General features: G+C 42.8%; 1 protein-coding gene and 1 pseudogene across 1 annotated transcript in view; both read left to right on the top strand.

Moving 5' to 3' along the window:
- The window catches only part of FBXO21 (F-box protein 21), a 57,314-nt gene extending 29,867 nt beyond the window's left edge, over positions 1–27,447 (top strand). Inside the window, exons 6-12 of the mRNA XM_088449242.1 lie at positions 8,497–8,633; positions 13,144–13,280; positions 14,092–14,268; positions 17,168–17,300; positions 18,527–18,711; positions 21,111–21,268; positions 23,106–27,447. Coding sequence (XP_088305368.1) covers positions 8,497–8,633; positions 13,144–13,280; positions 14,092–14,268; positions 17,168–17,300; positions 18,527–18,711; positions 21,111–21,268; positions 23,106–23,293 — 1,115 coding nt within the window. The 3' untranslated portion in view covers positions 23,294–27,447. The remainder of the gene's footprint in view (positions 1–8,496; positions 8,634–13,143; positions 13,281–14,091; positions 14,269–17,167; positions 17,301–18,526; positions 18,712–21,110; positions 21,269–23,105) is intronic.
- Positions 40–158, top strand: LOC148502984 (5S ribosomal RNA; annotated as a pseudogene).
- Positions 27,448–27,875: the final 428 nt, after the last annotated feature.

Raw genomic sequence — 27,875 nt, 5'->3', positions numbered from 1 at the left:
CCAGATGGGAGTCTCCTCCTCAGGGTACTCACATTGCCAACCTACAGCCAAACAACACTGGACATGCCCAATCTCATCTGATCTTGGAAGCTATGCAGTGTTGGGCCTGGTTAGTTCTTGGATGGGAGACCACGTGGGAATACCAGGTGCTGTAGGTAGTTTTTATACTGCCATAACTGTCTTTTCTCACTACCCTTCCCATTCCTAATACGGTATCTCTTAAGAAGCCGACAGATAGGAAGTGGGAACCTTTTCTCAAGGTTATTAATACTCATGCAGATGCTATCGTACATCCAGCCCTGGCTTTCGCCTGGGTAGCTAAAGCCATTGGACACTGGGCAGACAGCCTTCAGGAGGGACTCGGATTGGGGGGTTAGTAGAGAATTTCAGTGAGGCGGCATCTTATCTTGTAGAAGCAGCAGTAGATACTGGTGTCCTCACCTCCAAGGTGTCAGCAACCTCGGCTGCTAGGCGAGTCTTCTGGATTTGTTCCCGGTGCCCTGGCTTAAACTCTTAGTAGGCCCTAGAGTCTCTTCCTTTTTCAGGAGAGGTGCCTATGGTAGTGGTGTCCAGGACGACCTTCCTCCCTTATGCGGCAGCCCCTAGATGGCGAACTTCTAATTTTCACTCCTCTTGTCTGCAGGAAAGTGTCTTCTGCCAGCCTTGCTCAAGGTCCCAGGGTTACTCATTCAGGGGTTCCAGGTCAGAGCTGAACAGCCCTGGTCTACCGGGCGCCCTACTACCAAGTCTGACTTCTGCTGTTCTCCAAGACCTGGTTAGCAACCATATCGGATGCCTGGATGCGAGGGTTGCCTCTCGAGGCTATGCCCTAGCCTTTTGGAAGTGGCCTCCAAGCCAATTTTGGTCCACTGTTTTTCTGGTGGATTCAGGCAAAGCAGTGATCCTGAAGGAGTCTTTCACTCCCTGGCTGGCTTCCAGAGTAATTGTTCCAGTTCCCCAGTCTCAAAGGGGCACTCACTTTTCACCCAGCCTCTTCTTGGTTCAGTAGTTCCTTCCGGCCAATCCTCAACCTGAAAGCCCTCCAACAGGTTCTTATGGTCCCCAAATTCCGTATGAAGGGTGCCTTTGTTATCGCATTAGGTAGCGCATCCGTTTCATAATCTGAAGGTTGTGAGTACACTCCTCACACAGCTTTAAGTTTCTGTGTTCCATTTATCTGGCTCTGCAGCCGGGGCTTTTCTTGGACACCCAGAAGCCCTATTTGCATGTTCTTATCCGGCTCAGTCACCTGACCTTCCTCAAGTGGTCGATTCGGGAGGAAGATTTCTTTTTTCAGGTTTTGCCATTTGGTCTTTCCACGGCCCCTCGGGTCTTCATGGAAGTCATGGCAGTTCATTTGCGGTGCAGTGACCCTCTGATCCTCGCCCGGTCACTGGAAGTTCTCAGGGAACATATCTGTTTCACAGTGGTTCTCCAGTCCCATGGAGGGATCATCTGTTGGAAATTCCTCCTTGTCTCCATCAGTTGATGTATCCTTTGGGGGCCTTGCTAGATTCCAGGTTTCAGCGGGTCTTCTTCCCGTTGGAAAAGCTCAGGGCCTGCTGCCCAGGGTTTGCAAGTTCTTGTATCATCGCTGCGTGTCAATACTCTCTTGCATGCAGATCCTGGGCTCTCTGGTCTCCTCCTTCAACAGGGTGGAAAAGGCTCAGTTTTGCTCCCGGCCTCTTCAAGTGGGAGTTCGGAACTGGTCTCATCTGCGGATGAAGACGTGGAAAATTGTTCTCTCTTGTGGTGACTCCAGGGTTCCCACTTGGACATAGGTCGTCCCTTTTGGCTTCTAGAATGGGTTCTCCTCACCAACGATGCAAGTCTGCGCAGGTGAGGGCGGTAACCTGTCAGCAGTCCTTTTAGGTTCAGTGGACGGCTATGGAGAGTCGGTTGCCTATAGGGGTTCTGGAGCCTCTTGTGGTCTACAGGGCTCTGCTGTTTTTCCAACATCATCCTGTCCAGGTGCAATACGATAACACAACAACCGTTGCCTAAATTAACCTTCAGAGTAGCAATCGCAGTCGAAACACCTTCGAGTTGCTTTCTCAGCTGGCCAGAGCGTCATCTTCCAGCTCTGTCAGCAGTTTTGTTTCCCAGGGTTCGGAATTGGAAAACGAACTTCCTCAGCAGCTAAGGTGTTCATCACCCAGATGTCTTTCAGCTCCTAGTTCTTCAATAGGACTTGCCGGACTTCGTCTTCCCAGCACTTTCATAGGTGGCTGAGATTCTACGTTTGCACCATGATCCAGAAGTCTTCCCGGGTGTATGTCTTGACGGGCCGGTGAAAGTTAATTCTGCTGTACATCTTTGCCTCCGCAAGTTGACGTTGGAGGGTGGCACATTATTTCTGCTAACCCCTGATTGCCACGGCGTATTGGTACACAAATCTCCTCGGCCTCTTTGTGGAGAAGAAAAGAAGATTTATGGGCTCATCTGGTTAAATCCTTTTCTGCGGAATCCGTAGGGGATACAGGTCATCCACCCTGACACTCCGGGTTGGTGGGGTTTTTACTCTGCTTCCAGTCCTCTTTTTGGCATTTATGGGTGTTGGGACCTGTGCGTGGTGTGTTTGTGTGTGTGTGTGTTCCTTCTCCTTTTTCTCGCTCCTGCCTTGGGCTTGCTAGCTAAACTTGCCTGGCTCAGGGTGGGATATAGGGGAGGAGGAGCCAGGGCTGCTGGGAGAAAAAAGTTAACTGGTTTGTGACTGGACTCCTCCTGCTCCAGCCTATACCCATTGTAATGACTGCGGGCCTGATTCGGCAAGGAACGCACTGATGCAGACGCACGCAATTGGCCAATATTCGCAGTCTGCGCATGCATCTTGGTCGCAGTGCGCTTGTGCAAACCACTCACTACGCAGTGAATGCGCAGACCAAGGGAAAAGTGATTTACAGGAAGTGCCGTTTGTGGGTGGATACGGGGAGTGATCGGCCGAATGCATGCGTGCCAGTGCGTTCGCACCCCGTCAAAGGGGCGTGGATAAATTGGCCACTGTGATGCCGGACGCAGCCTTTGCTCCCTCTGCGTGAATGAAGTCTCTCAACTGTTTCTCAGCCTTGCGCATCAGTATGGACTTTAGCGGACGGTAAAGGGGGCGGCTTTATGTAGTGCTGGGCGTCTGCATCTTTATGCTGCGATTGCCGTGGGTATGCATTCATTAGTATATTCTCGCAATTGCCGGGTGCGTGCGTCTGCATCCGTGCGTTCCTTGATGAATCAGCCCTGTGTCCCCTATAGATTCTGAAGAAAAGGATTTAACCAGGTAAGACCATAAATCTTATTTTTGTTTTTCGTTAAGCAATGCTTATTGAATTTTCAACACCCAAACAAACAACGGTAATACAGATACTCAAAACTGATAAAATAATGGAGAAGTCACAAAGTCAGTGCTTATCACAGTAGGCAATACTTCAGATGTTACTACTCATAGCAGAATCGTAAGTCCCAGCATAAACAATACATAATGGCAACCATAGTCAAACATAAATACAAAGAAACATATCGATTTAAACATGATGCACTGTAGAGTTGAGCGCAGAGCAGAATCACAACAAGGGTAGGTCAGGATTGAAAAAGCGCAAGAACATCAAAATACTACAGTCCTGGGGATGCAGTAGTCACCTCTAACTACAAACAAGTGTACCAGCAGTTGTGCTCTGAGGCAGACTAGAGCATATATAGAAAAAGTCACCATTATCTGGAACATATCACATAATAGAGCAGCATAGGTTTAGATAGGAAGTCATCTCATTCACCAGCACTAACCAGGAGATAAAGTCCAGGTATACACCCTGGGATAACAGGACCGTTACCACTTATTCCATATAAAGTTACATATTGACTCTGCTTTCCTAGCTAAATGCATTATAGTAATATTGACCAGTCATATTCATTCACCAAATGCTGGACCCAAGGGGACCAGCCAGGAGCAAGGAGGCTAGCCAAAAGCCATACAAACCTTAGCAAGCATACATAAGTTAATAACACATTGTCTAGTGTATTTATCAAGCAGATCCTTAGCCAGGACCCCTAAATAGCACACTACAGGCATCAACCGTACACCAATACAAGATTTTGCACAAATTATCTTCGTCCCAGAATTTGGACAAGAGGACAGTCCCATAACAAATGCCAAAATGTACCATGGGAGCCCTGACATTTAGGACAAACATCAGTAGTTCAACCTCTAATCTCAATAACCGCTCAGTAGAAAGATCAGTCCTATGTAAACAGTTGAATATTTTGGAATCTTACAGACACAGTAGAAACAAGCAGGCTCTCCAGAGCCTCAGACCACATCTCATCACATATGGCACCTATATCAGCTTCCCAATGAAGCTTAAGGCTTGGCAGGTCGATTGTGTGGTAAATGCAAAATAAAGTAGTAAATAATACATGAAAGGGTTCGATGGTAACCGAGCATTGCGATCCATTTTTGAGCAGTGGGTCTCATTCAGGACGCTTGCAAGCGGGTCGATGGTGCCCAAATGCGCATGCGCACGACGGAGGGAGCTCCGTCGTGCGCATGCGCGAGCCCAGGATAGCGACAGCCAAGCTGTCGCTCCGGGTCTCGCACCAAAGGGGGCGTGCTGTCGATGGTGAGTGACAGCACGCCCCCTTTGGTGGGCGTGCCAGGGGCATGGCTGCCAGACGGAGGTGTTCCCATGGGAATGCCTACCGTCTGGGTCCGGCCCCACTGACATCACTAGTGATGTCAGTGGGAGCCAAAATCACTCCAAGGTTTGCGGTCACAGAGACCCTACCGCAGGGTCTCGTCGCATGCCCGATGGTCGCGATGGTCTTGACCAAAAAATCGTCTGCTAGTAAATGTGTGATTTAGCTCCTGAACATCGATGTAAATCAATTTTTAATCGTTTAAAATCGACCTCTAGTAAACTTGCACCCAAGTCTAAAGAGAGGGAAGTTCTGACCATGCATGAGCATTCCAGAGTGGAGTGGCCGGGTTTATGCCCTCAGACTGCATTCCATATATTAACCACCTGTGTGACCAGAGACCTCCCCGACCTAAGTTCCCTACCTCAATAATGCCTGAAGGGGAGAGTGTCCTGGAGCTACTTGGGATACCAACAGAGTGCGCAAGGTGTCAGCAGTATTAACCTGCATCCAGGGTGGCAAGTGTGCCAACTGTGCTGCATAGTAATAAAATCTAAAATGGGGCAGTTCAGGGTCCCCCTTAAGGCTCGCGACCTAGTGAGAACATTGGCCCTCATTCAGAGCCGTTCACTATTTGCGGTCGTTCGTTCAAAAACAAGGGGTGGCTATTCAAATGATCCGTTTGCAAATTGCAGTCTGTTCACACCTCTAAGTCTGAACGAGCGAGCAAAACATACGCTCGTTTATTTGTTAAAAACGCCCCCTGGCCGCTCGCACCATACGTCATGTCCGCTATTTATTAGATTAATCGAGTACATCGACCAGCGTATGAACTGCTCGCTATTCTTGTGGTTGGTGTTTGCTACCACAAATTTGCGAGCAGTTCTGGCTATAAAATAACCCAGTGACGTGGTCAATGACGCTGCTGTATTAATTATGCACACCCATAATACGCCCGTTTTGACCTTTAAGCACGCCTGCGTTCGGATCTCCACTCCCCATTTTCAAGCACCTTCCCCTGTTACCACCCACATACGCCTCATTCTGTCACTCAAAATAGCAGGCACTCGCTATATAGCGTACAAACGATTTTTGGCCGCACTGACTGGTTCGCGCATGCGTACTAAAAACCGTACGCATGCGCAGATGTGCAAACATCGCTCGGAACGAGCGTACTGCCGCTAACGAGCGGCTCTGAATGAGGGCCATTGTGCTTTTTAAGAGCCCGACTGTCCATCCAGACCACAGAGGAGATAAGATTGCCTAGTTTCCGAAAAATAGCGATATCTGGATATAAATGGGAAATTGTTGAAAATCTAAGAGTTTAAGTTGTATCACCATTTTGATTGTTAACCCGGCCCGTGAGCCTACACCAGGAGTATGACTTCTCCTTAAGATAGCTGAGCTGCAGCTGGATGTTCAGAACAAAATAGTCCTGAGGTGTGATCCATATACCCAGAAACTTGAAAGGATCAACCCATTGTAATGGTAATTATGTTACATTTTGATTGAATGTTGTTTAAAAGAAATCCCTCTATAAAATATATAAATTTTTGGTAGTAATGAAGCATATGCATTTAATGAGAGGAGATTTTAATTAAGTTGGAGAGTAGATGGGTGAAATTGAGCTCTGTTTTGTTGTCTATAGCGGAAGCTGGTAATCTCTTTGCAACCCTGTTGTAGTTTATTAACTACAGATAAGAGTGGATTTATATATTAAGAAAATGAAGGAGGTGATCGAACAGAGTTAGAGGCAGCAAGATACTATGGCCCTCTGAGCAGAGCGCTCGCTCTGAATGAGGGCCGTCCTCCATAAAAATGGAGCGTCCTCCTGGACGCTCGTATAGCTGTGGGTCACCACCCACAGCACATACGAGCGTGCAGTCTTGACCATCGCGACCATCGCCAGTGCGACCAGAAGCCTGTGGTCGGGGTTTTCGACCACAAGCCCTGGAGTGATTTTGGCTCTATCAGAGCCAAAATCACTCCCACTGACATCACTAGTGATGTCAGTGAGGCCCGCTTCTGACTGTAGGCGTTTCCTTGGGAACGCCTCCGTCTGGCAGGCACGCCCACCAAAGGGGGCGTGCTGTCAATCAACATCGACAGCACGCCCCCTTTGATCAGACACAACGAGCGAAGGAAAGTCCTTCGCTCGTCGCGTCTGGCGCATGCGCACGACGGAGCTCCCTCCGTCGTGCGCATGCGCAGTGCACACCATCGACCCACTTGCGAGTGGACAGCCGCTTGCGAGTGGGTCTGAATGAGGCCCTATGACCGGTCTAGACATGAGTGTCTACTTGGGGAACAAGGGTAAATTTGAGGAGAGTAGGTTATGTGCAGATAGAGGAAAATGTGTATTAAAAAAAAATGTGTAGGAACTGGAAGTAAGAAGCTTGAATGTAGCAGATGACTTCACATGATTAATCGTAATGTTAAAATCATCCAGTATAAGAGCACGTGTACAAGAGAGAAAGCAAGAGAGGAAAGAAGCAGTGCAGGTTATTCTTAACGCAATCTGTATGGGATTCAAAGGGAGAAAAACATGGACTTCATGCAATGTGCAAAGTAGAGCAGAAGGCCTCCCACCTGGTCCAGCTAGTAATGCCTCCCCTAGCACCCGGTCCAGCTAGTAATGTCTCCCCTAGCACCTGGTCCAGCTAGTTAGTATTGCCTTATCAACCACCTGGTCCAGCTAGTATTGCCTTATCAACCACCTGGTCCAGCCAGTGATCCTGTGCAGCTGAAGAGATTGTAGTTGCAGATACTTTAATTGTTAGCATGAGATAAAGGTGTCATGAATACTTGTGTGTTGCATAATCGGCAGGTGTTCCATAAGCGACATAAGAGAAGACAAATTGTGGGAAGCAGATGGAAAGAAATGTCTTCAGAATTGTGACCAATGGAGATTAGTGAGGGGTCCTGGAACTCTTCAAGCCAAGAAGATATAGCAGAATGGATAGAGAACATAAGTGCAAATGTGATTTGTAGAATAATAGATTCTCCCCACAACCATTCATTCTTGAAATTGTTCAAATCAAATAGTAAAGGTGAAATTTGTATTGTGAGGTACAATAGTGATTTCCACAGGGGAAAGGAAGATTGTAAAGGAGAACACTATAAGAGAGAGAGGGGTAAGTTTTGAAAAGAATAGGAACAGAAGAGGCTTCAAGCTATGGGGGTCATTCAGACCCACTCGCAAGCGGCAGTACGCTCGCAAGTGGGTCGATGTTCCCCACTGCGCATGCGCACGACGGAGGGAGCTCCGTCGTGCGCATGCGCGAGACCCGGACTGCGAAAGCCAAGCTGTCGCTCCGGGTCTCGCACCAAAGGGGGCGTGCTGTCGATGGTGACTGACAGCACGCCCCTTTTGGTGGGCGTGCCGGGGGCGTGCCTGCCAGACGGAGGCGTTCCCATGGGAACGCCTACCGTCTGAAGCCGGCCCCACTGACATCACTCGTGATGTCAGTAGGAGTGATTTTGGCTCTGATAGAGCCAAAATCACTCCACGGCTTGTGACTGGGAAACCCTACCGCAGGGTTTCCCTCGCAAGTCCGATGGTCGCGATGGTCAAGACCATCGCGACCATCTTTTTGGACGCTCATATATGCTGTGGGTGGTCACCCACAGCTATATGAGCTTCCAAGAGGACGCTCTATTTTAATGGAGGAGGGCCCTGATTCAGAGCGAGCGCTCTGGTCAGAGCGAGCGGCTCTGAATCAGGGCCTATATCTTGATATGACTGGATTAAGTAGCACCAGCACTGAATATAGATTATGGAAATTATGAATGTTGGTTTCTCTAAGGATTTTTCTTATTCGGAATATGGTATTACACATGCCTATAATGAACTATGTGTTCTTGTTGCTGCAGGTGAAACATCCAGCTTAGAAGATATTGATGTACAAGGACAAGCTCTAGATGCCCTGAATCATGTCCTCTTCACTGAGATGAAATTTAAAGGAAATGTGTCTGACTTTTATAACCCCCTTAATTCCTACATGCACCAGGTAGGATTTCACATTACTTACAATCACTACATAATCTTTTGCCATTTAAGATTCTGATTTGCAGCACAGTTTTCATTACTGATCACTGAAAAGCCACACTTAATGAGAAGATTTTAGAAATCGTCCTCTTTCCCGCCACTTACTGAGACTCTTACTGCCCCGTCCCTACATGTTTGTGTCATACAGAAAATGGCTGCTCACTCTGTGCATCCCATCACTGTTGGAATCCATTTCAGTCTGTGGTAGCGATGAATATGCTTCATTCAGTTTCCTGGTTGGTGTAACACAGCACTTGTCAGAGTTCTAAACTCAGATTAATGGTGCATACACACGGTCAGATTTTTCCTTCAGATATGAACGATAACGATTTAAAAATCGTTCAGTCGTTCATATCTGAAGGAAAATCGTTCATATCTGACATGCCTGAACGATGGACGATCAACGATGCGCGTTCCCGATGGTCAGATAACGATTTCTGACATCTGATGTGTTTACAGTCAGACTTGGACGATTCCATTCATTTTAATGCAGTCAAAAATCGTTCAAATCGTTCAAAACTTTGGTAAAATCGTTCAAATCGTTCAAATCGTTTAATCGTTCAATCGTTCATCTGACAAATCTGACAAGTCTGACAAATCTGACCGTGTGTATGCTCCATAAGATGTTTCAAGTAGCAAACGCACAATTACATTTGAGCAAGCAGAAAGTATGTTATAGAGCGCTGTCTGTGGTTGACACTGTTCTTCACAATCCCTCTATTGCTATATACTGTCTTGCTTCCTATTTCGCATAATGAAAGACTCAGATTGGTTTCGACAAGTCCCTACACTCTGAAGGCTGGCCCAGCATTTTTGAAGAAATTGCACATTTTCGATTAACGTATACATTACAGAAAACACTTCAACACTCTTATTGTTGGTATTCTATTCCAACCAAGCTTCACAGTATTTCCCCTAATACCACAGATGCCCACTGGAGGGACTCGGGTGGTTATATGTGTAGTGCGACTGTTTAAAACTTCTACAATGCTGGAAGATAGTCATCTCTTTTGTGTTGCACTGTCATTCAGGATGAGATAACTGCAATCTAGGGCACCATATTGAGAATAATTGCTTAATGCAATAAACCGCAAGAATGATTCAGGTTTGGACAGTTGCATGGAAAATGGAAGTCCGTTCATTTTAGTGTCCGGGGCCTCAGGCAAGGTATTTACCACCACATCCTCTTGCTTGACCATGTGGATTAGTATGCAGAATTAATTCCAGCCATGGAGATGGATGGGTTCTGTCAAGTATACAGCAAAAGTCCTCCACAAAGCTCAACGTTGTTGCCTCGCCAATTCTATGTACAGAGAGGCTAAATGGATAGTTCCAGCAATACAGTTCATCAGCATCTGGACAGTCGGTAAGTTCAGTCAGGTGGTGACCACATCTACTGCGTTTGCAGTACTCGCCAGCTGCGTTTCTCATCCATTCCAGCTCTTTAGTCCAAATGCCAGTGGTAGGATTTTCTCACATTTGACTATGAACATGTATGGCCAAATCTAATGACTGTCCATCCATCAGATATATTTTTGTGTCATGTATGTGATCTTTTATTTATACAACAGGAGGATCAGTTTTCCTGGTGTCATGTTTGCTTGGCTCGCAACATCCTCTGTGGCACTGCACCAAAAAGCTTTGCAAAATATAAATAGGTTTGAACAATGGAGCTTATTGTTCTACTACTTTCCTGTCACACAGCAAGAACATTACTTTGACATGATCAATCTAACAAAGTCGTAATAGTTTATTACATTATGTTACGCTTGTCTAGTTTCAGGCTTGCAATGCACATTTTAGAAGTGAAAGCGTCCTTTATTTATTGTAATGGATATACATTTCATTTCTCAGTTTTTTTGCTTTAATTATGATTTAGACAAAATATAGTGTTTAAGTCCAGATCAAAGGGAGTAAAAGTTATCATGTTTAATCAGCAATGTCCTGTACAAGTGACCACTGCTTACACACCCACCCTTTACTATAAAGCACAAACGGGGTAGCACTGCTGTGGACCCAATCTCTCTGACCCATGCTGGGTCGTAGCTCTAAGATTTTATTTATATAGCGCACACAAATTCAGCAGCACTTTAGAGAGAATATTTGGAGCTTACAATCTATATTCCCTATCGCATACGTACACACAAGGTTTAATTTTGTTGAGAGCCAATTAACCTACCAGTATATTTTTCAGTGTGGGAGGAAACCGGAGCACCCAGAGGAAACCCACGCAAAGAATATACAAACTCCACACAGTTAAGGCCGTGGTGGAATTCGAACCCACAACCTCAGTGCTGGGAGGCAGTAATGCTAACTAATACACCATCTGTGCTGCCCTAAGATCTAACTTCTGGTTTCCCAGCACGCACGCTCCAATCTGAAACAGATTAAAATGTGCTCTGCTATCATAGACTGCTTTAGAGATGTCCGGAGAGCACAGTGCAGCTGGGATGCAGGATATCCTTCAGAGGCTCTTAGACTAATCACAGAATGTACTAGTTTGCTGTGCAGAGTTATCTGTAGCAGCCACCAGTACTGGACCACAGTTACAGGGCAAGTTTGGTCCCTTTAACATAAGGTATTCTGGGGGGATAGGTTACAAAAAAATATTTAGAACCACCTTCAGGTTCTAGGAGGCCTTTTGCCAATTTATTGACCTGAATAGGCCAAATAGCCTTTTATTAAATTTTCATATTTCAAATACCACAATTAATGATTGCAAACATGATTAACAACCAGCAGCGTAAAGATAGGGTTAACTGTACTGCAGAGTGCACAATATTGTTTGATCAAAGTGGATTCTAGCAGTAGTGGCTGCCTGTCAGGCTCTATTGTAGTGAATAGGGATGTGATTGCTCAAAGTATTGCCTTTCAGACTCAATTATTCCATCTCATCCTACAAAAAAAAGGATAGAAAAATTACTTTAATGCAGGTTTATTTCACAAGATTCATTGTTAACAACACACACAACAATTTGTCTTTTAATCAATGAAATGATTGAGGTTTATTACAGATAGTGTAGCTGTGCTCTCTTATTAAACAGGGGTGTGGTCCCCAGCATATAACCCTCCTGTCTCAGGTTCCTTATGGATCGTCATTTTATACATTTGCTTTTGAAGTAGCTATTTTTAACTTCTATTGTCTAAAACTACATTTAGGGATCGACTTACTAAGTTGCAGGTATTCAAAGCTGCTGATCATGTTCATGATCATGACATTCAGCATGCCGACACTGATGTCAAGAAGGACCCTGTTTTTTTTCATGTCTGTCTATCCCTAATGTAAATGTCGACATTTTATGTCTACTTTGTCATTTGACGTTTGCCAGGTGTCGACATGTATGATGTTGACATTGTCAACTTCCTGACTGCATCCCCCCTTTAGGCCTCATGTCCACTAGTAATAAATACCTGTATTTACAAGTTTTTATCTATTCATTTATTTTGTCATTTAATGCTAGTACAGCTCATGAGAGCAGAATGACACTGGCACCCATTGTATGTGACCATACCCACTTGTGTTTGTACTTGTGGACAGAATTGCTGAGACTGGTTTGCAAAGCCATGCAATTATTACATGCTGACTTCTCCATTTTATTGCGTTCAACGTAAGTTGAATGTATTTGAGTCACTCTATTGACCTTCCTGATAATACAAATACTTGTAAACCACAACGTGGCATGCGGTGCCACTGGCATTTGTCCTTTCAATGTTTAACTACCAATGAGTATCCATATTCACTTGTTATACAAAGATATAGCTTGAAATATTGCTTTAACATTTATTTTGGTGATCTATTTAGACACAGTTCCTGACTCATAGGTGCAATGCTGATGTTTGAGCGATTATTTGCTACTGCACATGCCTAACAAGTTCTAAAAACTCCTAAGATGCATGCGTTCCCCCTGAATGTATGCAGAAACACACTGGTATTAGAGCTGGCGAGCATAAACCATGGGCATTCCTGGGCGGTGACTGGGAAATGGCCTGAAATGAAAGCAAAAACAGGCTGTCTCATGGGCGTGTTACGGGAGTATCATGGCTGCGTTCCCAACGCAGAGCCACAGAGGCCATATTCATACGACCTTCAGAAGGACGCACTGCGCCTGCCATCGGCTTGTGCATGTGATGTTGGAGTGTTCAGAACCAACAGGCGGAATTGCACGGTCTATTGACATTGACAGTAGGTGTTACATTGACAGTAGGTGTCACAGTCTAGTGCATGCTAGTAAACAAGGTGAAGGCAGAACTACCATTTGCATAATATCTTTGCTGCGACTTTGCAAAAAGTCTGCAACAGCGTCCACCTCTGTATCAGGCTTATTTGTTTAATATGTTGTATTTTGTATGGTAACCGGAAACCCTATTACAGTGACTTTTTATTTTATTTTTTTAAATCTATCATTTAATGTAGTCCAGCTGTGTCTAGCTGCATGATCAGACCACAATAACTTGCTCATTTTGTTGTATAGGTTCTAATCAGTAGGACTGGAATCCCCATCAGCCTCTGTGTATTATATCTCACCCTCGCTGAACGGCTGGGAGTGCATTTGGAGCCAGTGAACTTTCCTCATCACTTCATGCTCAGATGGTGCCAAGGTGCACAGGGGTAAACTTTTACCAATATCTCATAAAGATACAGGTTTTTGATTAAAGAAATAAATGTATTCTGCCTGCCTGTAAATAATATGCCTGAACATGTGAGCTCTGTGTGCTGGGATGGCTGTATACCCAGAATATGACTGATACCTAATTGTTCCTGTCACTAGATAAGGCTGACATTTTCACTGAGCACAGGAAATCCTATGGCATCATATTGGAGAATACATTGAGCATATCACCCAGAGTAGGAAATCCCCTGCTGGTGCAAGGTCTCTGATGTCCCCCCCCTCCCCGTCAGCACTCGAGACATATATATTGCTATAATGTGATTTACTTCCACATGAAATGTGGACACTAACACTAGGCTTACAAACGTCTACTGCAAAGGTTCCAAAACTACGCCATTACAGTCCAGGTTTTAAGGATATCCATGCTTGAGTCCAGATGGTAAATCAAATTGACTGAGGTACTAATTAAGTTACCTGTGCTCAAGCATGGATATTTTTAAAACAAGGACTGTAATTGTGGAGTTTGGGAACCTGTGGTCTACTGCATGTAACCAGTGGACAAAGATTCCGGTCTTACTTGTGGGTCACTGTTGACTGTGATGTGTAACCAAGGATCTGACTGTTCTGTAGAATGTGGGTCACTAGTGAATAGACAACATGTGTATCCATTGGTGACTGCTGTGAGAGATTGTTCTAATGGATGTGGCTGCTGGATGTTACAATGGGACTGACACAATTATATTACATGGTGTTCACTAGTGAGTGCTGTGTCACTACCAGTGTGCTTATCCTTCTGATTGTAACCCACAGGAGTTCAGACATCACGGACTACGTCTATGTGGATGCATTTGGAAATGGCAAATGTCTTACTGCAAAAGAGTGTGAATACATGATTGGACAGCATGTGACAGAGGAGTTTTATGCTGCTGTCAGCACAAAGGACATCCTACAACGCATGGTGGGAAACCTTCTTAACCTTGGAAAGAGGTAGGAACCTGGTAATAACTTTATAATATTAGTACTTTTTGTTATAATCACACTTCTTATGTATGTCTTTTTCATATTGTAAATTGTCAGTTTGACCCATCGCTAAAGTATCAGCCCTTTGTTATGCACGTCTAGTTTAGTGACAGGCCAAACCGGATTCTAATATGCATGTATATAGTGTGACCGAGTTTCTGACCTCCAAAGTCACATTATGCTCATTGAGATAATTTCAGACTTTGTTAGATATAGTTATTTGTGCATTATTAAAGGCAGTGTCCTTTTTATGTTCACCCACAGTCATTGGGAAACCCAGTTTGATTTATGTTTTTATGGTGGAGGAGCAGTATTGTTGCTTAGTGTTGTTTTTTTTATTTACATATAATTTTATCTTCTGTTGCATTATTGTATTTGACTATTTTCATGTGTATATCTTTGTATTTTGTTTTGGTGACCATGGTGGGACTTCACACAAACTTCCTAATGTCTGGGGGTTTTATGGTGATGGGTACAATATTGATAAGCCAGCAATATGTCATTTTATGCTGTTATTACTAAATAAAACTGTCAGAAGTGGGCATTTTGAGATAATATTATGCAACTGGTTGAAGTACACATCCTTTTACCATTTTAACAATAGCTAGAAAGAGAGCTAGACAAACCAAAGTAGGTATATAAGGAAGATCAGGAGATTGAGTCGTCTTATTTTACATGCTCAATCCTCTGTATTACTATGGTGCATACACACGATCAGATTTTTCTTCAGATCTGAACGATAACGATTTAAAAAATTGTTCATGTCTGAAGGAACATCTGACATGTGTGCAATGATGAACGATGCGCGTTCCTGTTTGTCAGATAACGATATCTGACATCTGATGTGTTTTGCAGTCAGTTTTGGGCGATTTCCATTAATTTTAATACTGTCAAAAATCGTTTGCAAATCGTTCATCTGACCTATCTGACTGTGTGTATGCACCATAATTCCATACAGGATACCTTATGTCTGCTTGGTAATGTGTAGCCAACAATTGGAAGCATATTAGGGAAGCACTTTGGATTGAGCCCAGCACAGCCCTCTGTGTGTTTTTTATAGGCGTGTTGTACTGTATGTGATATATGACAGACACAGATTTTAATAGTGTGTGTATATAGCCTCCTTTTTGAAGCAATACAATACAAATGGACTAGAGCAGGAGTAACCTGTGGCACTCCAGCTGCTGTGGAACTGCACATTCCAGCATGCCCTGTGTATCAGTTTTAGCACGCCTTAACAGCAAATCTGTGGCAGTGCATGCTTGGATATATGGTTCCACAGCAGTTGGAGTGCCACTCTTGCCTATATCTGGACTAGAGATTGGTGAAGACTGTGCCACGGTAGTGACTTAACCCTTAACACCATAATAATAACTGGGTTATAGGAATGTAAAAACGCCTAAACTGGGCTTATAATATTATTTTATAATTAATGAGAAAGGAATAGTATTAAACCCTATAGATACAATTAGCCCTATAAAACAATATTGCAGTATAGTGTATAGTATAACGAGGGCAGAAACCATGTATAATGACTCAGGGATGGCACTGCTAAGTGGGCCCACTGTGGCAAATCTTACCACTCAATAAGTTAGCTACAGGACAGGATCAGTGCCTAATTGGGTGAGAGCTGGCCATCTGACCCTAGGTCATCACTTCCAGTATCAGTTAAGATGGTTACACAGTTGTCCAATCCTCCGGGAATGCAACTCCCAACCAGACTGTTGAGACAATCCTTCTGTAGACCCAGGTCACAGACACGACACCCAAACTATTCGTACGTTCCTGTCCAATTTTGCTGCAGATCTCCAATCTGCATCTTCTGAAACAATCTGCTAATAGGATTGTGTCGCTGTACACACTCTTCCAATCTTTGTCAGAACGGCTGCCACTCACAGGGATGAATCGGGAGAAGAACTGGAACAACCAGTTGCAGTAGCGTGCACACTTCTATATTGATTGAGTGTATGGCCGTCTGGTTTTCTGATTTTTCAGCTGGTTTAAAAATCTTTCGACAAGACCAGACGACCAGAATTGGATGAGACCAGAGGTCGTGTGAGTGTGCGCACTCTATCAATGTCAGACAAATTGGGCGGTCGGAGGTTGGATTGGACAAGTATGTACCCAGCTTTACAGCTCAAACAAGCTGAAAACATATCAGTAATATTGTGTAGTTGTTGTGTATTATGGCCACATTTATCAACTTGCCTAATAATGATCCAGTAAATGTAAAACAGTTTAATATTGGGCATTGCAGCAGTTTTCGAGCTACACATTCAGCACTACTGCTCTAATTGTCCCAGCTGTGTGTATGATCAGCATGTGTAGCACAAAGTAAGTGTCTTTGCCTTATTGCTCAGATATGGATACAAGCACCATAATGTTCTGTGTTGGTGGTAACAAAGGGAATAGATTATGGCACAAAGGGAGCAGATTAACCCTACTGAGAGTCATTTCTCTTCTAGATATTAAACAAAGAAATGGATAATTCTAACCTTTGCTATGGTGCACGATGGCTGTCCTTCATTTCAGAAACGATATAAAAATGTTTTTCTTTTATTTAAATAAAATACCGAAAAGGTCCCAAGATTATTCATGTACTTTTTACTTTGTGCACATGTATTGACATGTAAGCCAAATGTATACGGTTATAATTATCTACATCTGTTCCTATTCTGTGTAAAGGCTTCATGTAAAATGTATTGAATTCTCAGTGGAATCGGCAGCGGATATGTGGTAATATTGTCCTTGTGGGTGTATATTATATAGACTGTCACTGCTCCTTACTTGGGTCACATGTGAGATGAACTTATAAACTCATTTTATTACTGGACTCTTCCCTTCGGGTTCCATTTATCTTTTTTAGGGAGAGCAAAGACCGGAGCTTCATGCTGCTCAGAGTCTCTCTGGATCTGTACCTAACTATGTATCCGGACAGTGTGCAGCACCTATTGCTACAGGCCAGATTGTATTTCCACCTGGGGTTATGGCCTGAAAAGGTATTTTAGCATAGCCTTAGAGTATGTATGTAGCTAGTACAGACATGTAGAATAGGGCAGCTCTTGTTAATTACAAGCATGCAAAATGTTATTTTGTGTCTTTTGTTAAAGTAAATGTGTATATTTATAGGCTTTACTTCTGATTATAGTACTTATCAGAAATGCTGAAATGTGCAAAAACCCCTCCTATGTCGCTCTGATGACCCAGGGTCATGTATTTAGAGCTTACTGGCAGTGCAGAAATTGTATAATGTTTTCTAAATGCTGCATTTGCCATTTCACTACCACAGCGATTATTTTAATAGTAGCAGTAATAATTATCTTTTGTTTATATGGTGTCAACAAGTGCTGTACAGCTAAAAATTATATTGATCTAAAAATAATTCTGTGAAATTCAGTACAAAGTAATAAATCAGACAGTGATATAATAAGTTGACAAATTTAGTGACAGCTAAAAACAGGAGTACTCAATGGCCCAGTGCCCTGAGATGGACAGAAAGGATCAAAGTCGCTAAAGGTGCCCATACACTGTGCGATAAAGCAGTCGATCCGACGGATTGGTACGATTTTGGCTGCTCTATCGTACCATGTATGGGCATGATATTGGACAGAACGTGCACCCGTGGGGTCGTACATCGCACCCCCAGGTCTTACTGCAGGTTCAGCCGATCAGAGGATGCGATGTGCAATCCCATGCAACACTATGCGGGTGGGGGAGGGGCGAGCCAGCATATCGGGCGGTTGGCCACCCGATTGCACCGTGTGTGGGGAACGCCCGATATGTTGGACGTCAGATCTCCCGTCGCGTCACACGGTGCATATCACACCATGTATGGCCAGCTTTACTGTGAGTGGTAGTGCAGGGAGAGAACAAGAGTGTGGAGGGTCCTGCTTGTGAGAGCCTAGCTGGAGCCGAGGTATAACTGGAAAGAGATTGGGAGGGAGTACACAGAGCATGAGTTAAGGGTGTGCTGGGGGCTGTAATAAACAGTTGCATTTTGAAAGTATTTTGAAAACAGAGCAGGCTGGTAGCCTCAAAGTGCCTCCGTAATAAACCTGCACAACTTGTTTGCAATAGATGTGATCTGCAAAATGAAACTTTATACAACTTGGGCTTATGAACAATTTTGCTATAGAGGAAAGTAGATCCATGCAGTGTGGAGGAATGTCCATTTACTGTGTGCACCTTTTGTTTAACACTTTGCTGATACCACTGTATTTTGTAGGTCTTGGATATCCTACAGACCATTCAAGCCTTGGACCCTTCACAACATGGTGCTGTGGCATATCTTGTCCAGCATACTTTGGAGCATATAGAGAGACGCAAAGAGGACAGTGGTCCAAATGTGAAGCTGAGGTCCAGTGAGAAGGAAGTGTGTTATTCCGTAGGACTTGTAGTGCGGCACAAGAGGTAGGACATACATTATAGTTCAACTCTGACAGTTGCAGAATTGCTAAGATTTAAATGGAAATTCTCCCCATTATTATATTACTAGCTGAAGTACCTAGCGTTGCCCAGATTTAAATCTTCACGTTATTAAGTTTTATTATGTGATGTCGTCGTACAAATCCATCCAGTGGAAGGCCCAGAACAGCCTCCTTGGGTCAAAGTTATGTTCGGTGCACTTCACCGTGAGGTCCAACCGGGACACCAACCACTCCATTAGGCATCCCAGACCAATTGCCACCCCTCTTTCAAGTTTTCATTCAAGTCCATCCAGTGGAATGCTCAGAACAGGCTCCCCGGTCAAAGTTCTGCCCAGCGTACACCAATGGGTGGTCCGACCAGGACCCGGACACCCCTAAAACCTGGCCAGGATCCAACTGGACCACCTCGCGTTGATTTTATCCCAATTGATGCAGGGATGTCTGAATGCATAACTAGACAGACAAACGGACCAATTAATTTTATATACAAGATCGTATAGTTTTTGGATTTGGCCATCTACATTTGAAACTTAACATTTTGTTAATCAAATGGTTTACAAATCAATTAAGATTCAAGGATCAGATTGTTACAAGTATGACCGACATTAAAGACCGGTGTATTGCACTGTTATTGTATAGTAATACAGTAGGGCAGACTCAGTTAGCTGTGAGGTTTAATTGCTCTGGTCTAAGATGCCGAACTGAGTGCCGATACCCTGTACGTTAATTCCCATAGATTGCATTTGCATTAAAAGTAGATTTTTCCTCACAGCTCCTGAGACTGTGAACAAAAATCTGTGTTTGTGACTTGGGGGTAAATGTAGGAGTCTGTGTGATACAGGCATCTGAGTTTCCGGTGAATCTGCCTGATGTTTAAAGGAGCAATCATTTAAAAGACAAAACCAGGTTGGTTTTGCCTTTTAAGTTATTGCCCCTTTTAAACATTGTGAAGACTCACTGGAAACTCACTGATGCCTGCTTCAAGCAGGTTATTACATTTACCCCTTAGATTTGGATTATATAGCAATGTATCTGTGACTTGGACTGGCATTGTATAGCAATGTCTCTGTGACTTGGACTGGCGTTGTATAGCAATGTCTCTGTGACTTGGACTGACGTTGTATAGCATTGTCTCTGTGACTTGGACTGACGTTGTATAGCAATGTCTCTGTGACTTGGACTGGCGTTGTATAGCAATGTCTCTGTGACTTGGACTGGCGTTGTATAGCAATGTCTCTGTGACTTGGACTGACGTTGTATAGCAATGTCTCTGTGACTTGGACTGATGTTGTATAGCAATGTCTCTGTGACTTGGACTGACGTTGTATAGCAATGTCTCTGTGACTTGGACTGACGTTGTATAGCAATGTCTCTGTGACTTGGACTGACGTTGTATAGCAATGTCTCTGTGACTTGGACTGACGTTGTATAGCAATGTCTCTGTGACTTGGACTGACGTTGTATAGCAATGTCTCTGTGACTTGGACTGACGTTGTATAGCAATGTCTCTGTGACTTGGACTGGCGTTGTATAGCAATGTCTCTGTGACTTGGACTGGCGTTGTATAGCAATGTCTCTGTGACTTGGACTGACGTTGTATAGCAATGTCTCTGTGACTTGGACTGGCGTTGTATAGCAATGTCTCTGTGACTTGGACTGACGTTGTATAGCAATGTCTCTGTGACTTGGACTGGCGTTGTATAGCAATGTCTCTGTGACTTGGACTGGCGTTGTATAGCAATGTCTCTGTGACTTGGACTGGCGTTGTATAGCAATGTCTCTGTGACTTGGACTGGCGTTGTATAGCAATGTCTCTGTGACTTGGACTGACGTTGTATAGCAATGTCTCTGTGACTTGGACTGACGTTGTATAGCAATGTCTCTGTGACTTGGACTGACGTTGTATAGCAATGTCTCTGTGACTTGGACTGACGTTGTATAGCAATGTCTCTGTGACTTGGACTGACGTTGTATAGTAAAGTTGTGTTTATCACTGGAATGGACTGAAGCTGCTGGGTAGTGGTGTGATGCCTGTGAAATGAATTAATACAACATGATAAATGTTTAATCTCTGAAGGTATTTAGGCTAACATTCTACTGCTTGTACAATACACTATGGTAACCACGTGCTAATATTTTATAACGGGGTTGTACTGTTTGTGTAATGTATAGTTTGATTGTACTAGCTGTGAAATTGTATTATGCTTACCTGTCATAAAATGTCATTGCAAAAACTGTTCATTAATGTAACTTGTCTGAATTGCTTCTCTCAGTGAATGTGACATCTAGAATGGATAGACTGTGTTCTATTCCATTGTAATATACATAGTTTTAAATCTTTTTTTTTTTTTTTTTTCTTCTCAACATTTTCACGGCTCATAGGTATGATTATGGCGGCGTCATCTTCGGTTGGGATCCGGTGTGTATGATGCCACCAGACTGGATTGAAAACCTGGGTGTACATCACCTCCCTCAGGGAGCGAACCAGCCATTTTACAGCGTGCTGCTGGAGGATGGCTCCTGTAGTTATGTCGCGCAGGGTGAGCAGCTTTGTTGATACCAAATGCACTTTTTGGCAAATCATAAAAATGTAGCACGCCAAAGTGTAATCCAAACCATCAGAGCTGGCGGTAAAGGGAGATGAGCGAGCAAACCTTTGAGAAGTATCATTTTCCAAATATAAGAAACCTATTCCTGTTTGCTCTTACACTGAATGACGTGTTATCAGTTCCTGCCAGGACCATAGCGAGGAAGCATGGCGCCCAGGGGCTTTTATTTTATTTATTTCAGGTTTTTTCCACCTTCATAGAGTAGAAAATTTGCCGTAGGTAGAAAGAGAGAGGAGTATAGCAACCATAGTGGTGTTATGGGTCAAGCAAACAAAAAAAAGTAAAACAATGCAAAGTGAAGCAGCACATAAAGGTAAATATACAAAAACATTCTTCATTGCTTTTATATTTTATTTTTATATGTGTATAATGTATACCACCGCACATGTACACTATATTAACAAAAATACATAAAGTCGCAATGAAGAATTGGTTTTTGTTTATAATATTGTGCTACTTGTCCTGGCTTCAGTTTGCTGTGCGGCATCCATGCCAACCGTGATACTCATTGTACCTAATTGGAGCACAGTCCTTACCGCTGATATGAGATAGGCAGAGTCTAATGTGACGGCACAGGATTGCGCTGCCTAACAGACAGCCAAGTGAAGAATACAGCATGTTGGCATCTATACATAGTACACCTGAAGGAGTCTTATGGTCTGGCTTGCCTTCTGCCCCCACAGTCCTGTTTACTGAACTATTGGCCATGGCACATTATATGAAATATATACGCATTACATGTAGCCAATGGAGGTTATGTGCTTGGGAATAGTTTATTTATGTGGAAGTCTAATTATAGACCTACAATTTGCCCGATCAACCCGCGAGCAGCCCTGAGGCATCAGTTAATGCTCACATATATAATATAATACATGGCAGTATACTGTATTTGTCGCTTATGCACCAAGTTCTTTATATTATATGAATATCTTTAACAAAACACATTACAATCTTTATTAACCATATTTTGTTTGCTCCATGATCCAAAGAACTGTGCTTAGGTCAAGGATGAAATGGCCATTCAGTGCATAATTAATTTTATCCATTTGTCTACTAAGTTGTTAACTGTATTATATGCCCTGTAAACCAAGATGTGCTAGAGACTATCGAGTTAAAAAAATAGATAATCTGTGTTTGAAATGTATAAATAATTACTAAACCCCAAATTGACACATGGGAAGTATTCCATGCGCACTCCATTAGAAAGTGACAGACCACGTTGGCTCCTCCCACATATTTAGGGCGGTCTTGTTATAGGACATGATATAGCCCAATAAGCTAATTTTATGCAGATATTTGATTTACTGTGCAAAAAGACAATTGTTGTCAACTCCTGTCCTCACTTTTGCAAATTGCTATGTACAGTATATGGCAAAATTAAAGTATTTGGTATTGGTTCACATTTGGATCAAAATAGTTAAACCTCTGGACCAAGTCATGGGACCTCAATTTCTCCAAGTTTACCCCAACATCAAGCTTGAAATAAAAATGAATTTCAGACACATTTCTGTGTATTTTATTTAATGTGATATCACTGATACTGCCCCCCTGTATGTAACCCCCCAGGAAATGATCACCTGACACATTGTAAAGTCTTAACGATACAATCCTCAGTTGTCCTGATTTTTAATACATGTTGCCCTGTTGGTGATATACTTGCAGTTTCTGTCCTAATCTTTTCCATTGTTTTGTTTTGCTTGTCTTGTTGTTTTATATTTAGTTTATTTTTTTTATTTCTTGTTAATTCTTTTTCGCTGTTTTGTCATAGAGAATCTTGAACCACATCCAGCTCCAGGACGGATCCTGCACCCAGACATTGGCCTTTACTTTTCAGAGTTTGCTGGATATCACTATATTGCAAATAAAGAACTACAGCTTCAATACCCAGAAGACACTGACTTCATCAATCAGCAGAGTTTGGTTGAACAATCTAATGCTTCCCAGCTGGAACCATGAATTAATGTTTAAATATAGCATCACATGTTTATATTTATTAATATACTATTTAATGTATTATATATGCACATGTAGTTATAAACCTTTTTAATTCATATGATAGCAGGATCTACAAGCACTGTTAAATAGAGTGCATTACAGTGAAGACTTTGTATTCACAGCTAAGGTTCATATCCATGAATGGTGCTTATAGTATAGGAACTAAGGGCCTCATTTATCAGTGAGTGATATTCTAGTTATCACTCGTTCTCTGATCCAAATTGTCATTTTTCAAATACATGGCAGGAGCTGATTGTTTGGAGTACCAATTAATATTCGGAACGAGTGATAAACAAGAATATTACTCGTTGATAAATGAGGCCCTAAGGGGTCTATTTACTAAGCTTTGGATGCAAATAAAGTGAACAGAGCTAAAGTCCCAACCAGTCAGCTCCTAACTGCCATGTCCCAGGATGTGTTTGAAAAATGACAGGAGCTGATTGGTTGGGTCTTTTTCTCCATCCAAGACTTAGTAAATAGACCTATAAGTCTGTAAGTTCATCAACATTCCATTGTGTAAGATTAAACACCCTGTCATAGCATAGTAAAGAGTATTGTATCTAAGCTATGATTCAATAGTTTAAGCATAATATAATCATTAAACAACATGGACATTTACTAAATGGGGCATATCGCAAGATAAATCAACTGAATTATATCATTTTTATTTAATTACCTCTATATAACTACAGCTAATCAGGAGCAAATTTTTAATGCATCATATTGCATTTTGTTGTGTGGTTATTATGTATTGGTAAATAGGCAATTTACTTGATGAACCTGTTAGTTTTGTTACTATATGTCAATATAGTACTGTCATGGAATTGTCTTTGGTTCACTTTGGTATGGGATCAGTAGCACTTTTTAGTCTTAAAGCTTCATAGATGTGAATGATTGTCTGTATCCAATAGAGAAATGTTTTGTTTGATTTTTATTTTTTTAGAATCGTGGTTTCCCAACAGAAGGACACATTCAGGAGTACCAAATATGGTTTGGCTAGTCGTTTTCCTTTTTATTTTTGAGATTCTAATCCATTTCAGAAGCCATTTAATCACAGATGTGTCAGATGTCCTGTTAGATATAGATAGATATATAATATAATATATATCATAGCGAAAATGATAATTGATAACAAAAAGGAGACTGTTTGCCTACAAGCCGCTAAGAGTGCTGCCATCACTGTTGTGTGTGTGTATATATGTATGTATATAGTACTGCGCAAAAAGTGTAAATGGCTCTGCATCCCAAGCGCTATAAAGCATCCCCACCCTCTTATCTTAGTTTTATGAGCTTACTATGCAAAGTAAATCTTGATTTCGCATACTCTTTACATAGGAAGGAATACTGCCCAATTCTTCCTACCAGGCGATGCTCCTGTCTGTGCACTTTGGTAGAAATCTCGGCATAAGTCCTAAAAATCGAGGCACACAACACCACCAAAAGGGATTTTGCTGGTTTGTTAAAGAGAACCATTGTTAAAATCTATGCATATTCTGTAAGGTTTGAACCACGTATGACTGCACAGTACATATGAGTGGGACAAGTCTATTCAGCTTAAAGTTGAAAATACAACTGTTGTAAATCTTAAAACAAAAAAAAGCATTAACTTTGCTTTTCTTGGCTTTTCATACTGACAAAATGCTATTTTACATATGTCCATCAATTTTAATAGAAATTCCAAAGAAGGCAGAACTGGAGTGAGGCAGCCAATGTACACAAACACGAGATTAGAGTTCCTTCCTGAGCACTTAACGGCAACTAGATTAATTTTGTGATTTTATCGCACAGTTTTGTTATTTTCTATTCATTGTTCCCATTACACGTTCTTGTAAGAATGGAACATTGTTCATATTACATACAATTTGTGAATCTGCCATTACCACCACTTTGGTGAGGAATTCCTTTGCCTGACCTTCACTTACCATAAATAACTCATTTCCTTTCTTATCACTATCTAAACAGATATCTGTATGTCCCATTCACATTTCTGAGCAATAATGTTGCTTTAATCTGTATATGAGTTTTGAATATACTTATACATATTTATTGACTAACAAGGTAAGCTGTTTTTTTTTGTTGTATCCCAAGCCTATAATTTTAATCATGGTTACCTGTCTCTGAACCCATTCAGCCTATTTGTTATAGACTAATGCTTACATGGTGGAGAAGTGCCTTGGTTCTGTGTCCAGCAAGAAGAACGATGCCAAATAAACACATTGTCGGGGCAATAGAATTGGGTGAACGCTGTTCAGGGACCGTAGGATTGGCTGAGGTGTCAGTGGAGTGATGAAAGCCTTGGGGGCTTTATCACCTCCTCATGTGAGAGAGAAAAGAGATGCTGCTGGTACAGATGTACTGAGGAGACGGGCCACAAGTGGAAGTAGTCCTTCAAGGTAGGCAGCAGACAGAACAGAGTACTAGTTACTCTGTGCTTTAGATTGAGCTGATACAGCGAGGATGCCCGCAGGCAAGACTAGATATGGAAGGCGTTGCTGGAGGCTGTAGCAGTGATGAGAACTGGAGACTGCGCTGGGTTGAGGACAGTGGTGATAACTGTACAGCAGAGAATACTGATGTCTGCGCTGGTATTTGGAGACAGTGTTGTTTAGCTGAAACATCATAGAATACTGGGAGTATATTTATACCCCTTTTACACCAGAGCAAAAAGCTGGGTTTTGCTGGGTCTACCCGGGTCACAGCTCAGTGTAAAAGGGTCACTGAAAATTAACCCGGGTCAAGTGACCCGGCAATCCAACCCAGGTACCTACCAGGGTTGGACCCGGGTAATGGTGCAGTGTAAACTGCGCGACCCGGGTTACCCAACCTGGCTCATGTCTAAAATGAGCTGATTGGTGGTTGTGGAGCAGTCACCTCCCACTTTTTATGACCACAGGTTTAGCAGGGCAGATCTGGGTTCAGTGTGAACAGGGCTGACCTGGGAGTAACCCAGATCGAAGGTGCAGTGTAAATGGGGTCTGACCTGGGTTGGAACCATTTCCAAAAACCAAGGTCGGATCTGGGTTTTTGGTGGAAAAGAGTTATTACTAAGTCAAGTTTTTAGAAGTGGAGTTTTTGCCCATAGCAACCAATCAGATTGTACTTATCATATATCTATCACTTTCTAGCAGATAATAGCTAAAATCTGATTGGTTGCTGTGGCCAACAACAACACTTCTAAAAACCTGCACCTTTGTAAATATACCCCTTGTGTCAGTGCTGGTAGTTGGGAACAGCGCTGATCACTACAGCAGATAGTACTGATGTCTGTGCTGATGATTGGAGAGAGTACTGTAATCTGTGCTGGTAGTTGGGAACTCTGCTGATGACTGTTACTGCTGCTGCGGTAGTTTTCATGACAGAGCTGTGGCTGAGACCGCACAGGTGAGTTGAGTAGAACAGGACTGCAAGGTCGATGATAACCGCACAGGGGAACTGAACAGGAACAGAACTGCAGGGCTGAGGATAATGCACAGGTGAACTGAACAGGAACATAACTGCAGATACAGCCTGGAGCCAGGAAACTGTTCTGGCAAAGGTCAGAACACAGGAGCTGACTTTTATATAGGGCATCCTATTCTATAGGCTGTATAACTCAGGTGGTCAGAACTGCATACCTAATTGGTGGAAGTGATATGGCCAAGATGGTGGCGCCCATGCTGAGGCAGCATGGGATAGGAGGCAGCAGGAATGCTACCCACATGGGCTGATAGTGGGGAAGGCTTGTGGTGACCCACCAGGTTCTCAATGGCAGCAAAGCGGCACCACTGCGTCAGTCTAACAGGACGATGTGAGACATAGATTAGTCAGGTAGTACAGAGCTAGCGGATAAGCATGTTGTCAGGGAGGAAGGATTTATTAATAGGCCTAACTTGGTCAGGGGCACAGTAATGGCCATGCAGTGCAATTCAGGAGGGATCTAGGCGTAGGGGTATCTTAGTTTCAGTGCAATTTTAATGGCATAAAAGCCAAGTGCCCATGCTGTATAACAGCAAAGCTTTTCTCCACAACAACAGTTAATGTAAATAGTGAAGGACAGTCATGGTTGCCAGTAACTCTGATTTAAAAATATCTTCAGTGACTACAGATTTGTGCACTTAAATGGGGCAAATTATTGATTTTATCTGTATTTTGATTATTAATAAATAGAAATATTTACAAAGTATTAAAATAATAATGACTACCCTTCACTGCAAGAACTTGTTTTTCATTAGTTTTCTTACTTTTATTTTTTACTCGGCCTTCTTGCAGTTCTTCCCGCATTTAGAAGTCTGTGCTACACTGTTGAAGACCCAATCAGTACACTACCAGCTGCTAAGTCTTATTTGTATGTCCTTACTGGTTTTATCAGGTCATATAACACTTTTTCTAATCAATAGATTGACAGTTTAGGGTGTCGTTCTACATTTGTATCCGTATTTCCCCTTCCATTTCAGCAACACAGATCTGGTTTCACTGTGAGTGTTAAGGGGCCTTGAAACACTACATTTACAGACTCCAAAAGATCTGTAGTACCTTAAATATTAATGCTGGGCATACACGATCA

The sequence above is a fragment of the Taudactylus pleione genome, unplaced genomic scaffold (assembly GCF_031769625.1).
Source record: "Taudactylus pleione unplaced genomic scaffold, aTauple2 ptg000479l, whole genome shotgun sequence".
Taxonomy (NCBI): Eukaryota; Metazoa; Chordata; class Amphibia; order Anura; family Myobatrachidae; genus Taudactylus; species Taudactylus pleione.
The sequence above is the reverse complement of the archived record's forward strand: the minus strand, read 5'-3'. Positions and strand labels throughout refer to the sequence as shown.